This window comes from Botrytis porri (assembly GCF_014898465.1).
Source record: "Botrytis porri strain MUCL 3234 chromosome Unknown BPOR_006, whole genome shotgun sequence".
NCBI classification, from domain to species: domain Eukaryota; kingdom Fungi; phylum Ascomycota; class Leotiomycetes; order Helotiales; family Sclerotiniaceae; genus Botrytis; species Botrytis porri.
In genome coordinates, this window is record NW_024066080.1 from 2,705,683 (window position 1) to 2,721,491 (window position 15,809).

The following is a 15,809-nucleotide window of genomic DNA, read 5'->3' on the forward strand; positions in this document are numbered from 1 at the left end:
TTCGTTTTTCCTGTGTTGAAGGTTTTGTATTCTCTCCTTTGCATTGTGCATTTCGATTGGAATTGTGGGAGATGTTAATGTTGGTATTGGGTAGTTTCAAGATGGAGTTTACACAATGTAGAAGGAGAATGAATGATGGTCGCGAAATCGAGGATTGAAATTGATGGAGAGATTGTTAGGGGTGTGAAGAAACAAGGTATTCGATTCAAATCGTAAGTTATAACGGCAATTTAACCGACGGATTGGTAAAGGAGAAGAGGTTCGCCAACATTTTCGATTTCGGGGATTGTGCATTTGAGGTCGAAGGCTTTTGAGAGGACAATCTTGAAAATCTGCAAGTGGGTGGTTTGTTAGTTGTTGGTTTGGTATATAAACAATATGGCGTAGACCGCAAGCAAGTATGTAAGAATGAAATATAGATGTTCTTACCTTTTGAACGTTGATACTATGGCTTGTACTACTAAAAATCAGACTTGCGCGCATTGCTTTTGCGAATCTTCGAGCCTAATGTCGCATCTGTTAGCACGCCTCAAAACGAAACAAAATCGAAGAATTGGTAAAACTAACCTGATTTGAGATCTCCTCTTGATCCTCTCTCGGAAAGTTCACAAAATGATCGTATTTTGTGCCGACCAGGAACGGAATCGCGGTCTTATTAAAACCTCTCCCCTGCCTATACCACTCCTTGATACTATTCAAAGTACTCTTTCGCGTCAAATCAAACATGAACAATATAGCTACTGCATCGTTGCAAACGAGCGGTAACATATTCACGAACTCTCTCTGTCCTCCCAAATCCCATATTGAAAATGTAATCTCAGTATTGCGTATAGATATGGTCTTCTCCATGAAGTTAACACCCAAGGTTTGAATGTAATCTTCGTCCCAACTACCTTCTACATATTTGACCATTAAGGAGGTTTTGCCAATTTGAGCATCCCCTACCATGCCGACTTTGATGACGACACTATTCTTCGAGCCCCGTTGTTGCTGCTGTTGCTGATCTGTACTCGCGCCTGAACCCCGTGAATTTTGTTCTTGATATGCGTTGCCATAGTTGCCTTGACCTGACAAACCCGAAGCCGGGCGCGAAAGTGACGCGGGAAAAGTTGTGGGAGGGGTAGCATATCGACCATTTGTAGGTTCTTCTTGTGGAGGTGACGCAGGATATTCTTGTGGATATTGTGATGGGGTTTGGAAATCTGCAGATGCAGACGCAGAGTGTCGACTGTTATGCGTTGGCGTATGTGCTCTCTCCTCCATTCCGCCCATAGCATTGTCCTGAGGTGGGTCGGCTCCCTGATTCTCGTATGCGATTTCGGCGTCCATCGAATCTACTGCGTCGTGAAATTGAGCGGGAGAGCTCACTGGTAAAGTCGTAGGATCCAGGTTGACTGATTTATGGGTAATTATAGAGATGGATGAATGTGTAAGGTTACCTATGATTCTTTATAAGGGTGAGATCTCGAATTGGCGGCTGGAAGAAGGAGATCAACACTGGGATGTTATGGTAGATCATTCACGGCTGATTGTAGAGTAGTGTAATGTAATGTAGTGTAGTTTGTAAGTTATCTTGGTATCAAAAGTTGTTGATGAATCTACAAGCGCCGTAGATGAAAACCACCACGATGGGGAAGTCAAGGGATGAATGACTAATAAGATTCACGGAAAGATCTGAATTGTATTTTGGTTTGGACGATTGAAGTTATACCTGATGAGGAATATCCAGGGGGTTTCTTACAAGCTTTGGTACAAGGCAAGAAGACAAGGCAAGGCAAATAATTGTCAAGCGGTGGTTCGGCGCTTGGGCGTGCAAAAGGCAACTCGGGCAGGGCGACCAGAGACACCAGAGACACTTTATACTCGGTAAGAAAGGTTTCTGGGTAGGGAGGTAGGGGAGGTAGGGAGTTGGGGAGGGATTCCCTTTTCTTCGACGCGTCTTCCTCTGCGAGTTCTTTGAGTTTGTTGTTGATAGGATAGGATAGGATAGGATAGGACAGGATAGGAGAAAAGAATGAAGTTGTGTTTGTTTGTTTATCATTGATTTGATATTATCGTCAAAGTATTGAAGGAGAAGAAGGGGGAAAAGACTTTATTCCTAGATACACTTCGACCAGTGCTTCGTCTTCAAATTGGGTATTTATACTGTGTTTGTTTTTATTTTGTGTTTGTGTTTGTTATTGTTATTGTTATTGTTGTGTACCTAGTACTTACATCTGTATTAAATATATGGTCATTTTATACATTAAATCGAAACATATAACTTATACATATTATTATTAGCCAATTGATGATATTCTTGCTCCTATTGATATTTGGATTCCTTTTCCTCAGGTGGGGGTTCCATTCAGTTCAATAGCTTGCTTGCCATTGGGTTCTCTCGTTGTCCTCCTCCCCGTCTTTGGAGGCAGAGACAGAGACAGAGACAAGAGACAAGAGACCGCCTGGATTTTTGTCGGCTTTATTTTGGGACATTTCTTCTGATTGGCCCAATCTCTTCTGATCTATATCAACAATCCTCAAGTTTATTATCTCACACCTCTCTTTCACTCCGTTGAATTAATGATTCTCTGACTAAAGCTCAACTCCACCCCAAAACTCTACCCCTCAAACACCATTTACATATACGATAATGGAATCAATCGCAAGGAGTTTAAGGCCATGTGCCTCAAAAATTACATCCAGCGCATTCAAGACGGTTCCATCATGGAGATCCTCATCTTTTGGAGCTGTTCGAGCTTTCTCAGTATCTAGAGCTGGTGAGTTCATCTTCTTATCCAAGGTGCTCCGATCCCCGGCCTATGTCATAGAGATTCTATGCGCAGAGTGAAGAGACGGAGCCAATGTGGTCTACGAAGTATGGAGGAGCCTTTAGGATACTCGCCTTCTTATCGGGAATGTTTATTGGAGTCCGATTCTACCCATTTCATACCAGTCATCCCACCAATACTGACACTTTCTCTCTCCAACCGCAGCTTTCAACAAGAGGTATACCAAGGACCACGAATGGATTCTCCTTTCTTCCGATAACAAAACTGGCACAATCGGTATCAGTGATTATGCCGCACATGCTCTCGGTGACGTCGTTTATGTTGAGCTTCCCACCGTCCCATTGGAGGTCGGCGCTGGCGATGCCATTGGTGCCGTAGAGTCTGTCAAGAGCGCATCCGATATCAACAGTCCAATCACCTGCAAGATTGTGCAGGCTAACCAGATGTTGGAGGAAGCACCAAGCACTATCAATAAGGGTCCCGAAGACGAAACGAGTGCTGGAGGCTGGGTTGCCAAGGTTGAAGTTGGAGAAAAGGGAGTTAAGGATCTAGAAGGGTTGATGGACGAGAGTGCTTACAAGGCATTTATTGAGGAATAAGCAGCGCGATGGGAGTTAGTACATGACGAGAAATGAGGGCATGATTGCATGGACGGGCTGGGCATAGCATAGACGGGGGATTCAACTCAACATTGATGGATGTGTATTTGGGAATGGAGTTTATTCAACAAACATAAGGGTTGGAGGGCAATGACACTGTATTAGCTACATTTATATATGTATGCAGCTTTTAGCCTTCTTGGAACATACCTGAAAGCTATGGGTGGTCCAGCCAGTAAATCTATGTGAAGGAAAAGTTTACTTTTGTAGCCTATGTGTCTGTGCAAAAAGAGATCATTCGGCGCTTCATTTATGCGTTACCACCCTCCTTAATGACGGGACGATTAAGATTGATGGCCTCCAGTATTTTGGCAGCACCCTTGCTAACCAAATCTTGAGCAAGAGACCATCCAAACTCATCAGCATCCTTTGGTGTTAGGATCTCCTCTAACCTCTCTGATTCCACACTCTCTGTGCCATCAAGACTGACAACGATAGCCTTCATTAACAATTTTCCCTTTTCGATCCAGGTCGTCTCAACTCCAATCGGCACACTGCATCCACCCTCCAGAGTTCTCATCAAACTTCTTTCCGCTAACCCGGCCAATTGAGTCGGTTCATGTTGTAACGCAGAGATCATCGTGCTGATTTCTTCGTCGCCATCTCTAACCTCCAAAGCCAAGGCACCTTGTCCCACTGCATGCAACATACCGCCACCCTCTGTTTTGCTATCCAGATACTGCGTAATCCTCTCTCCCCAACCCATTCTTAACAAACCCGCGGCAGCTAAAATCAAACATGAATACTTTCCATCATCCGCATCCAATTTGTTCAATCTAGTTCCAATGTTGCCTCTCGCGTTCTCAAACTTTAACTCGGGGTACTTCATAGCTATCTGCGCGCTTCTTCTCACACTACTCGTTCCCACAACGCTCCCTGCTGGCAGCTCTGACAAGCTCTTATATTTGCTTCCTGCCTTCATAATCAACGCATCTCGAGGATCCTCTCGTTCAAGAATTGCACCAATTATACATTTAGTCGGTAATTGCGTCGGCATATCTTTAAGACAGTGAACCACAATATCCAACTTCCTGTCCAATAACAAAGCCTCAAGTTCATGTGTCCATAAACTCTTTGCGCCGAAATCGTGCAGAGCAGTTACTTGATTCTTGTCGCCCATCGTTTCCAATTTGGTAATCTCGAAGTTTAAAAGGGGATGAGCTTTTTCGAGCGCAGCTTTTACTTGCTCGGTTTGCACCATGGCGAGTGCAGATTTGCGTGTGCCAATGTGAATAGTAGCTGGCTTTTCATTTTGGGATGTCTCGCGTTCGGATTGGTGATCGAGAGCGCGGAGGGGTGTAGCGCCTTTGGAGGACTTTTCTTGGGTACTGGTAGTGGGGTCGAGAACGGAGCGGGAGGATGTAGATTCTTTTTGTTCGTGAGTTGCCATTTTGAATTGGGTATGAAAGTAACTGGAGCTTTCAATTTGAATCTGGGGTATAGGAGTATTGGGGTATTGTAGTCGGGAGGTGGAAGAGCAGCTGAGCGTTACTCCTTCATAGCGGGGGGTAGTTTCTGTAAGCTTATAATTCACTACACCCCTCTATTGACAGGGGTAATGGTCCACCATAATGCACATGAATCTTGTTCAAGTGAAATTCGCCAGGAAAACACAAACACAAACATAAAACCACAACCACAACCACAATTAACCATTACTTGATCGTAATCACCACTCTTGGGGAATGCAGTTGAGAACCGGTGATCAGAGGATGATTGTTCTACTCGATACAATATGAGACAAGACATTCTTGGACCCCACTCATGTCATGCCTAGAAAGGAAGAAACAGATTCAACAATGATCTGTCTGACACACAGGTTATTAATCTCACATACATTTCTACTAATAATTGGAACCTATCCATGGTCAAGCAACGAAAGACGCAGTGTTTGAAGTCAGGCCTGCTATTTGTATTGACTAGATATTGTTAAGACGCAACGTTGAAGTACCAAAATGATCATCCTTCACTGATTCTCATGTCTGTTACACCCTTCCATTCTTTCCTACGACTCTTCCGTAATCTTCTTTGCAATTTCCAAGACGCTCTCCAACTCTCTTGCATCCGCGCGGCCTAGACCGCACTCTGTTGCAATACCAAAATCTGCCACAACTTCACTCGCGGTTCGAATTCTCAATTTCGTTCCTTCAAGGTCATCCTGATGTAAGACTCCCAAATACAACTCTGTATCATTCTTCTCCAAGTCCTTCAATGGTTCAAAGTACGCTCGATCAATTCGATCTTTTGGTACAGGCATATGAATCCAATTGACAGATCTTCTCCTTCTTGTTGCAGTCAGGACTCGATTCGCAATATCGACTAACAAGCTCATGTCTTTTGGCTGTGTGAAGTGTTGATGCCCGAGATCACCGTAGCAGAAATGGAACCCCAGTTCGACGGATGGGTCTATAGCATCTGCTAGTTCAAGGACCTGGTTTACAATACTGTCTTTCAGAGCCATAATCCACTAAAATGCCGAGTTAGTATTCGTCCGGGAGTTTGAGATAGGAGATTATAGAGATGCCACTAAATTTTAACAATACTTACGTGCGGTGGAGGCAACACGATTCCTTCCAAAAATGCGAATTCCACAGCAACGTCCCATTGTATAGCTAAATCTTCTGCGGGAATCTCATATTGGATACGACGAACTGCTTTCAGTAAAGCTTTCGTATAGACTGGCTGTATTGCTTCTTGATAAGCTGGCTCGATTGCTACGTGAAGGACATTGATGGGTGTAGGAAGTGAAACCTGAAATTTTACCCTGTTCGGTATAATACCATCATCCCGAAGTCTACAAAAAGTAGCATACGAGTCTATGGCAGCATCATCATATCCAACAGGCATGAGTTGGATCTTCTCAGGAGAAATGGGAATCGGGCCTGGATCCTTAGCCAGGGAAAAATATAAAGAGCGAAGTAGATAAGGGTATCTATAGAACACGCTTCTTTGCCAGAGGACAAAGTCCCCTCGGTTTCCGGGCTCACCATCGGGCATACGCTTTAATTGGGTGGGAAAGGTAGCATTGAGTGTACGATAAACCGTGGTTGTGTCAGGGAGACAAACACTTCCCACGAAGTGCACATTCTTGCCGGAAGGAGATGCCATATTTAAAGGTTCGCAACTAGTGCTGCGTAAGATGGAGTGTACAGAGAAATGGTTGTGGTATTAAAAAAGCACAATAAATAGGTGAGTAAAGTCGAGCTATCTATGTGATCTGGAAAGAAACGTATTGATACCACGATAGCATCTCAAGCTGAACGACGAGAGCCTCTTATATAGATCACTACACATTCAGACTCCATCTCGAATACTTTAGTTGGGAAGCGGCGGATACAGCTACGCCAGTACATTGTGAGTTGAAATAACACATTCACTGGGCAGTCCAGCAGCAGAATTACATTGAATAACTTTATTGCCCTAAGAAAAAGCCCGTTCATTCACGCTTCTTTCACTCAATTCTGCAAGCTGGACTTGATAAGCAAGGGTCTAGGAAGGGAATTTCCAGCGAAATGTGACTGGAAAAACTTGTTGACATTGAGTGTTTCTGAAAGATTTCACTTCGTCAGCGTTTACCAAGACCACGAGGTCCCCAATCAGCCTCATAAACATGAATTCAAACGTCACATATGGATCCACCAATATGGCACAGAATTCCAGCCCTGCATCGAATTTACTGAAGAATAAAAAGTTCGTAGATTAAGGATACTAGGTATGTCACATTCACGTCCGAGCTTCCTTCTCTTTATAGATTGTGATAACTGAGCATAGGGTAAATAGTAAGGTCGGGGTGATATGTTACGGGGCAAAAGGTCGGAAATGGGCAATTTATGGGTTTTCATAAATGTTGGCGGCGGAGGGGGATGCTTGGCGTTGGAGTGATGTTGGCGCTGATGCCGAATTAAAGAACTCTAAACGCTTTTCAAAAATTGAGATGCATGGGGCAAGCATTATCTTTGGGGGTTAGATGCAAGAGCTGCTTTGTAGTCGCCGATTAAGCTTAAGGTTAAAGGGCTGCTGATCGATATCTGGTATTGCTAATGTTGACATTTTGCTTTGTTAACTTTGTATGCGAATTCGAATATCCAACACAATACATAGTCAGACTATCAGTTCTGAGAAATGAGATGTGAGGGATACAGAGACTTGATAGAGTAGAGGAGACAACAAGTTTTTACAGGGGTCATGTGCTGCTCGTCAGGCTCTCCATATGTACAGCGAAGAAATAATAATACATTATGGGCGAATTCGGTGTGATGTACCACTCTACATACAAGTTGTATGGGGAGAAGTAGCAAGCGAAAAGTAAGGACGGGGAGTGGAAAATAAGATAAATGCTGGTGCGGCACAAGCGCTTCCTAGTAATTGAAGTTTGCTTGGATATAAGCGCAATTGTGTACGAAGACGTGAATGCGGCGCGGCGCAGTGCATTCCGTGACTCATGATTGGATTGGAGTGGTCATATTATACGATACGATGCGGCGCGGCAGGAGGGAGGCACAGGCTTTGACGTTTGAAAAAAAAAAAAAAAAAGTACATATGTATGTATGAATGCGCTTTGTGGGTTTTATAGGAAGCGGCGGGGTGTAATGGTGAGTTGTGAGTTGTGTAGCAGGCGGTTATCGTATATAAGGATTGGGCACAGAAGGATGTGGGATGGGGTGAAGAAGGGTGGTAAGAGGTGTACGTGTAAGACTTGGATGGGGGTTTGTATGGTAAGACTTTCCTACTAGTTTTAGATTTTGGGAATTTTTTTAATTCGGCAAGCAAAAGTTCATGTGTAAATTTAGATCAGATTCAGTTCTCGTGTAAATTTCAATTGTCCCCTAAATACAACCGATTCCTGTCATGCGCTTGCCGTTCTATGCTACAACACTTGTTCACGGCCTTGATAATTTCGAGCCGCTCCCTTTTTCACCACCTTGACCGTGTTCTTTTTTCGTGACAAAGTAAACCAACGCGATGAGTAAAGAAAATGCACTTAGACAGCGCTCCAAGCGAATTTTACAGAAACGCTTTGGCTGGAGGTGTAGACGGTTGCTTGGGTAGAACCGGATGGGGTGGCGGTGGCGTAGAAGGTAGATGAGCCGCCGTAGGTTAGGTAGCCACCGGAGGACTGGAGGGGTGTTAGTTAGGTGGTTGGGATTTGTCATGGGAGGGGAAGGGAAGGGGAGAGGAAATGAGGGGAAAGGGAGGAAGAAAACTTACTCCGAAAACGGTAGAGACGCCGGAGCCGCAGGAAAATGTACTGCCGGAGATACCGCACGTTCCCTTAGAGGACTTCAGGGTGAAGCCGGTACCTAGGAGGAGAGTTAGTGGTGTTCGTTTGATGGTAGATGAAGAGTTGAGGTAGGTCTTTTGACAATCATTTTCTCATCAGGAGTGGGAATAAAGAGTCTTACCAGAAGCAGTGGCAGTGTATGTAGCACAAGTTCCGCTAGTGTACCAGGTACCTGCACTAATCAAACATCCATTATTGGTGCTTCCAACATACGCCTCCAAATAACCAGATCCAGAGAAGCTACCAGTGCCACCAGGAGCAGTCGCGGTGGTGGTAGTGGATCCACCACCTCCAGCTGTGGTAGTTGGGATAGCAGAGCCGGACTTGGGAACATATTTGATGCCGGTAGAGGGGCAATCTCCAGATTGACCAACGGGAGCAATGGGAACGAAGGTTCCGGTAGCAACGGAACCGCGTACCTCAAAGGAGTACCAAATCTCGTTGAGAGAGGAAGAAGTACATTGAATGGTGGCAGGGTATCCGAAACCGGCGGTGATGGCTGCTTGGATTTGAGCAGAGGTGTAGGTTTTGGTGGTGGAAGGCACGATGCCAGCATTGGCTAACCACTGTGGCGATGTTAGTTACTTCTTTCTTTCGCTTAAGTGGAAAGCTACTTACAGTGTAGGTAGGAAGAATCTTGAAAAGATCAACAGCAACGTTGAAAAAATCTACGACTTCTGCACCGGTGGTGTAGCCACTGTAGCAGGAAGGCTCAAGAGTACTGATACAAGTTCCGTGCTTGTTCCACTCGTGCTCCCAGAATACCTCATTGGTAGAGTCATCACTGACCCAGTAGGTATTCATATACGAGAGCAAGGATGTTTGGCCGGCAGCAGAAAGGATGTTGGTTATACTTGAATACTGACGACTGGTATCGCAGTTTGAATCATAGGTACCATCACAGTGATCGGGCCATAAACCGTGGATTGTCCAGGAGTTGGAAGGACCTTGAGTATGATTAGTTTCTGACTTGTGAAGCGAGGTTGGGAGGAAAAGAAAATTTGTATACCTGTGCTAGGATTGGAGTCCCAGAATTGGGTCTGAACCATTTGGCCACCAGGAGTATTGAAGCAACAAGTATTGGTACTGGAACCGCTACAGCTCAATGCTGGATTCGAACATACCAACGGAGTTGCAGCCAGACTGGCTGCACGTGCAGCTGGTGCCAGAAGCACAAATGGCAAAAGAACTTTAGAAATTGAGGGCGTCATTGTTGCACGAAGTTTCAATACCAAGGGAAAGCGAGGGAAAGCGATGCTTCTATTTCATGCAAAGAAGATTCACGACTTCCGCCGAAGCCATAGATATAACATTTCCAAATTGCACTCATTCGCCATGGGTGATAAGCAATCTTCACCAAAACGTGTCACCCTCCATTGGTGTTGGGGTTGTATTAGAGACATTATCTAAGAGAAGAAGGTGTATAAGAAAGGAACGGCTGGAAGAAATGGTAACATTCCATGCTCATAGGTCAATTGTGGTATCGAACTACGATGTTTTCAAGGTTCCTAAATGGGCTAGAACCGAGGCTTGATACTATATTGATCCCCATCTTATGCTTATCCCCTGTTCGGCAGTCAAATGAAAGGACATGATTCCCCAAGCAGTCAATGAAGAAAGTTAATAAGGCTAATCGATAGTCAGGTACATTACGTATTCCTACCGTGTAGCGAATGATAGATGATAGATGATAAACTTCCCTACCACTCGGTTATCATTCGCCGAGAAAAGATTTTCTCCTAGAGCAACGACAGGAGGTGAGATGTTGTGCAGGCTCGAAATCCCCTGAAGATAATGATAGAAAAAGTAAAAAGTTCCCATCCTCCCTTGTAATGATTCTGATGGTTGTTGTCGTGGCTCTTTAAGTAGTTTTTGGAAGGTAGCCACACAGATTGCTGGAATTTATTGGTGCGACCTTCTAAAATAAGAACGCCAAGCGACCTCACACATTTCGCACCTCGCCGTCGTCCATCAATGATTATTATCATCATACTGTCGCTTCTGCACTCTCACGATTCTACCACGACCTGAAGATATGAAGATACGAAGACGTGAAATATTGCTGGGCGGCAATTTCGGTCCCGTTAACCCTATTAAGTCATTACATGTGACATGTTGACCTGGTCTGCAGTAAATCGGTGCGCGCTATCTACAAGATAGATAGATCGGATTGTGGAGACACCGAGGTTTGGAGAATTGAAAGCAGGTGACCGACCTATCATCCTGCCACGGGTGATTCCATCCGATGGACTATCAACAACTAAATAATAATATCGTGTATATTTCCCAACGCTGTTGACACAATCACTGTCATCACATCAACATCGTCTTACAAAATCACAATTTCATGTCAAGTCGTATCGATTGGTCGTAATACTTTGGGACATTGTGAGACCCATTGAAAATGAAAAACTCAATTGTAAGTTTTGGCCCAGTTTGTGTGTCCTCATGCATCTACTCAATGTACTCATCCAAACATTTCGGATAAAGACATGGGGCGCTGGCAAGCTCTTGCTGTCGAGAACATAACTTCCCAAATAGTCTGAGGAGTGCGTGGACAATCGGTGCTATCTTGATATTGGGAGGAGGGCTCTTCGAAACTCCAAAGATTGGATGATCAAGAATGGTGTAAGATTGTTGACCTAGGTTAATCAATAGCCCCTTCAGATTCAAACCCTCATCCACGCGAATCATATTTTGCATCATCAAAATGTTGTCGATGCTTATGGTCATGTGTCTGTTCGTCATCCGGACAACCCAGGTATCTTTATCATGTCGGCATCGACCGCGCCAGCATTGGTCTCTTCAATCTCCGACCTGGTACATTATAATGTATCCGATGGTGCTCCAGTAGATCCGAAGGCGAAGAAAGGGTATCAAGAACGGTTTATCCACAGCGAAATTTACAAGAGATTTTCAGAAATCAATTGCGTTATCCACAGTCATGCCGAAGCTGTAATACCCTACACGATGAACGGAGTCCAGATGAGACCGATATTTCACATGGCTGGGTTCCTAGGTATGATACTCTTCCGGGAACGATGCATGAATATGTATATAATGAATACTTATAGGTGACCACGTACCTAATTTTGATATCACGGAGCTATACACCTCGAACGATAGACAAGACTTCTTGGTGAACTCTGGACGGTTTGGCAGTGCCTTGGCCGAGAAATTCTCCAAGCCGGAATCAAGCACCCAAGACTATAACGTCGTCTTAATGGCGAATCACGGTTTCACGACGGTAGGATCAAGTATCAAGCAAGCCATCTACCGTGCCATTTATACTCAAGTCAACGCGGGTCTCCAAGCAAAAGCTGTTATGCTCAGGAATGCCGAGGAAAGAGTTGCTGACCTTGGCCCTCTTAGGTTTTTGAATGCCGAACAAGCTTCTGATTCCGAAAAATTTAATGATGATACCGTAGAAAGACCTTGGCAATTATGGGTGCGAGAAGTTGAGGCAAGCCCTTTGTATCAGAATGAAGCAACAAAGATGGATTCCTCAGATCAGGTATGATATGGAAGATTAAGCACTTCGCGTGCCTACTCTAAATTATTGAGATTGTGATGGGCCACAGTGCTTTGGTTCATTTTTGGGAAGGGGATGTAAGTTCAATTCATGCATTCAATTTTTGAGCCATTACTAGTTCAAAAAGCTCGATATGGCTTTCCAACTCTTAGTCACGTAGATACATTTGATATCTAGTTTCTAGGTATGAAAAACGACCGCAAGACTACGTCCAAACAATGTGGCGTCGACTAAAACAGAATTGCTTTCATCTCATTTCCTTAATGTCGTCTTCAAACTTTAGCCCCTTGAAAGGAAAGTTCCTACTACCATTTTATCTACCTATACTTGCTTCCTTTGACCGGAATTTGGATCATTTTGAGGTTGATCCGCGGTTGGAACTTGGGAGAACACACATATGCAGGGTTTTGCAGAATGTCAGCCAAGACTTGCGATGAAAAACGTCAAACGTTGGGGGAGATTTGTCAAAATGGAATTTCTGAGGAAACTTAATCTGTTTATACTATGTCAAATTGTGAAATGTCTGGAGATGCAACTCGTTTCCAGAGATTTCGGGGTTTACGCTGTGACCTTTAAGGGATTCTCATACGACGCTAGAACCTGCCAAGAACTGGAATTATCAGAAAGCTAACGTCAAAGAAGCATAGCCAGACTTACCAAAGCTATTTCCAAACATCGCCGTGACTTCACACTCATAGCCAAGATAATTGCTTCCTCGCATTTGGTCTGTGCTGAGTCTCTCGAGAGCTTGATACCATTCCTGTGCATCGCGTTATGGTGTCACTTGGCGTTTGACGAAGTATTGGCATTCATCCTACGCGAAAAAGGTTCACAATCAAAACCTGGGAACTGTTAGCATCTCTGAATAGGAAAATTATTCGATTGGCCAGAACCTCAATATTGGGAACCGTGGGTGTGGTGTGGGGTTGGCTAGAGCTACATTGCACGGCCTCTGAAATTATTGGCAACGCATTTTCAGTATGAATTCTTGATATAAGAAGTCTTGTCCTCATGCACCCAAGAGTTTTAATTCCTCAGCTGTGCTCCATTTGACTCTTCTTGATCTTCATTTACACATCTAAGCTTGACGCTCAAGATATTCGTTCACTTAATTTATCCCACTTACCCTTATTTCACAGCCCGCCTTCAACGCAAGCACCCCTTCGCAACCCACTTTCAAAATGTTGAGCAACTATCTTCTTATAGCCATGATCGCCACTAGCATCTCGGCACTCCCTTTGAACATCAACCTTGGCGCCTATTCACCTGCCTTGGTAGTCGGTGATGGTGAAATATCATTCGGAGGGAAAGCAGATGTATCGAACCTCATGAACGCGCTCGAAGGAGCTGCCGTTGGTGGTGCCACAGCAAACAATGGTGCCGCAGCAAACGGTGGTGCAGCCGCTGCCACAACCCCAACACAAGCACAAGCAGCACCAGCCGCACCCGCCGCCCCCGCCGCCGTTCAGGGAGGTACTGAAGGCAAGACCGAAGCTCAAGTAACAGCTCTCCAAGGAATGGGCAAGGAAATCGCACCCCGTGTTGTCAAGCTCGAAAGATCGGATGTAGACAGAGCCGCAAAACGTGATATCCAAACTTTGACGGCCGCTCTCAACTATGCTGCCGGTGCCATCAAGACCAGCCCCGAAGTCCAACTCGGAACCGAAGACGCTGGTGTTGGTATCCTCATTAAAGCTGGAGGCACTGGAAACACGGCTGCCGCTGCTGGTACTGCCGCAAAGACTAAGATGGGTAAACGTGAGGACGGCGTTGCCGACCCCAAGATCAAGACTACTGTCACTACTATGTTTATTCGTGGTGGACCATCTGGTTAGTTACTCTCCTATTTATTCATTCTCAATCATAGAATGTAACACTAACATGTCAGTACAATAGTTGGACAAACAAACTCCATCTCCACAGTCCGCAACGTCGAAGATATCAACGGTTCAGCAGTCACTAAGCGTGAGCCAAGCCCAGGTATTGATGGTGTTAACCTCAATATGATCGAGGGATCAGTTGCCGAGCTCACTTTTGTGGAGACAAGGAGTGCAGACGATGAGGAATAGATTTCCCATCTCGCTTTTGTGTAATGAATGGATATGAATGGGGATGGATTGGATATGTAATTTACAAGCGTCAAAAAGATTAAGAGATCATTTCTTATTATTTACACGGCATAGTAGCTGTGAGTGTGTTCTTCTCTTCTTCTTTTTCTTTGGTTCTTATGGTGGCGTTTTCATGGCTTGGGTCAAGCTGGAAGTATAGCACACAGCTACTACATTATAATTTGAATGTGAGGATGGAATCTTAGGGGGTATCAATGATGGGCAGAAAAGCAAGATAAAGCAATTCATATATCTATAGATATATCAATATAAGAGAAATTCAAATTCAAATCCACCTTTTGTTGTCACTCACTTGAATTCTGCCTCGTTCTTACTCATATTCTCACCGACTCTTTTCCTCTCAAGTCCAATTCTCACTCTCCTCTTCCCCTTCTAGAATGAATCCAAAATAAAGGGAAATTCCCACCAACGCCACGATCTAGAGATTTAGATCTGACCCACAACTTTCCAGTGTCAAAGCCAAGGTCCAAGAGCCTTCCACCCCTCGGCAGTGCCCGCAAGCCGAAGCGTCAATGCTCTGGCTACCCAAACCTCGTTTGGGAAACGCATGATTCCCGAATGATCGCCAAGCCAGGATCGAGAATTTGAAACAACGGGGTTTTCTTGGCTGGCACAATGATAATACACTTTGAATATGTCTCTGGTGGCGATATTGGGGGTATGGAGATGGGGATATGTATACGAGGGGACTTTGGACTGTAGACTGTGGTGGTGTAAAAAATTGATAGGTGGACATATAGGTAGATGGAGATGTATGTGGACTTGGACTTGGGCGGAGAATTTTGAGCCGGTGAGGGGATCGGCGGACGGGGGTAGTTATGGTGAAGCGAGGGAGGGTAAGATGTTGGTTTCGAGGATGTATTTTATCCACTTTCTGTTTCTGTTTAGGGTCCTCAAAAATCATATCCTCGCGTCATAGAAAGTTCTTCACGGTATGAGTATCTTGAATAGAGGCATGAAGATTCTCATCACGATAGATTGAGACAATAATATCTAAGGACTATTTCGTGTTTGGGACTGTGGAAGTTCTCATCAAATGCTCAAAGGATGATAGGCAATATAGCATCTAAATATAAATAATTAATATTGCTCAGAGTCCTTCAGGCTTGGAAGACTATATTTTTGAGCAGTTAATTTCGATGGTTTATATCCAATCTTAATCTCGAGTGTCTTCCTGTTCTCTCAGGTCTCCCAAAGACCCGAAAAACACCTAGATTGGTTATATCTAGTAGATGGAACGCAACGAATCGAATTGCAGAGTATAAGGGTAAGAAGGCGGTACTTTAATGGTATACTTCTCTGAATAACCACTCTGCAGCGGCATCATACATTTTCCTCCCTGTTGCCATTAACTTCTCTCTCTTTACTTTATCTCTTTGCTAGCGTCCCCCAAAATTCTCGAATCCTAGATAAATGTTAGTATGTCAATATTTACTT

At 44.3% G+C, this 15,809-nt stretch overlaps 7 protein-coding genes across 7 annotated transcripts; 3 read left to right on the plus strand and 4 right to left on the minus strand.

The window, feature by feature from the left end:
- Positions 1-230: 230 nt before the first annotated feature.
- On the minus strand, positions 231-1,329 carry EAF01_005317 (uncharacterized protein; the record flags this gene model as incomplete). Its single annotated transcript, XM_038913572.1, has 3 exons — positions 231-332; positions 430-504; positions 568-1,329. 3 exons carry the CDS (start codon positions 1,327-1,329, stop codon positions 231-233), a joined length of 939 nt encoding a protein of 312 aa, XP_038771658.1.
- Positions 1,330-2,632: 1,303 nt separating this feature from the next.
- Positions 2,633-3,370, plus strand: EAF01_005318 (uncharacterized protein; the record flags this gene model as incomplete). Its single annotated transcript, XM_038913573.1, has 2 exons — positions 2,633-2,759; positions 2,976-3,370. 2 exons carry the CDS (start codon positions 2,633-2,635, stop codon positions 3,368-3,370), a joined length of 522 nt encoding a protein of 173 aa, XP_038771659.1.
- A 310-nt stretch (positions 3,371-3,680) lies between these two features.
- Positions 3,681-4,820, minus strand: EAF01_005319 (uncharacterized protein; the record flags this gene model as incomplete). The annotated part of the gene is made up of 1 exon (XM_038913574.1): positions 3,681-4,820. One exon carries the CDS (start codon positions 4,818-4,820, stop codon positions 3,681-3,683), a length of 1,140 nt encoding a protein of 379 aa, XP_038771660.1.
- Positions 4,821-5,435: 615 nt separating this feature from the next.
- On the minus strand, positions 5,436-6,538 carry EAF01_005320 (uncharacterized protein; the record flags this gene model as incomplete). Its single annotated transcript, XM_038913575.1, has 2 exons — positions 5,436-5,897; positions 5,978-6,538. 2 exons carry the CDS (start codon positions 6,536-6,538, stop codon positions 5,436-5,438), a joined length of 1,023 nt encoding a protein of 340 aa, XP_038771661.1.
- Positions 6,539-8,266: 1,728 nt separating this feature from the next.
- EAF01_005321 (uncharacterized protein) lies at positions 8,267-10,351 on the minus strand. Its single transcript, XM_038913576.1, has 5 exons — positions 9,721-10,351; positions 9,330-9,658; positions 8,833-9,277; positions 8,639-8,730; positions 8,267-8,546 (listed from the first exon to the last, which is right to left on the minus strand). The coding sequence occupies exons 1-5, from the start codon at positions 9,920-9,922 to the stop codon at positions 8,412-8,414; spliced, it is 1,203 nt and encodes a 400-aa protein (XP_038771662.1). The 5' UTR covers positions 9,923-10,351; the 3' UTR covers positions 8,267-8,411.
- Positions 10,352-11,115: 764 nt separating this feature from the next.
- EAF01_005322 (uncharacterized protein) lies at positions 11,116-12,231 on the plus strand (the record flags this gene model as incomplete). Its single annotated transcript, XM_038913577.1, has 3 exons — positions 11,116-11,130; positions 11,379-11,730; positions 11,786-12,231. 3 exons carry the CDS (start codon positions 11,116-11,118, stop codon positions 12,229-12,231), a joined length of 813 nt encoding a protein of 270 aa, XP_038771663.1.
- A 1,193-nt stretch (positions 12,232-13,424) lies between these two features.
- Positions 13,425-14,632, plus strand: EAF01_005323 (uncharacterized protein; the record flags this gene model as incomplete). The annotated part of the gene is made up of 2 exons (XM_038913578.1): positions 13,425-14,073; positions 14,140-14,632. 2 exons carry the CDS (start codon positions 13,425-13,427, stop codon positions 14,310-14,312), a joined length of 822 nt encoding a protein of 273 aa, XP_038771664.1. The 3' UTR covers positions 14,313-14,632.
- Between the last annotated feature and the right edge of the window lie 1,177 nt (positions 14,633-15,809).

Coding starts and splice junctions, on each gene's coding strand:
- EAF01_005321 (XM_038913576.1), bottom strand. CDS start 9,922: ATGACGCCCTCAATTTCTAAAGTTCTTTTGCCATTTGTGCTTCTGGCA. Junction 9,659..9,720: donor GGACTCCAATCCTAGCACAG/GTATACAAATTT, acceptor ATCATACTCAAG/GTCCTTCCAACTCCTGGACA. Junction 8,547..8,638: donor GCGTCTCTACCGTTTTCGGA/GTAAGTTTTCTT, acceptor ACACCCCTCCAG/TCCTCCGGTGGCTACCTAAC.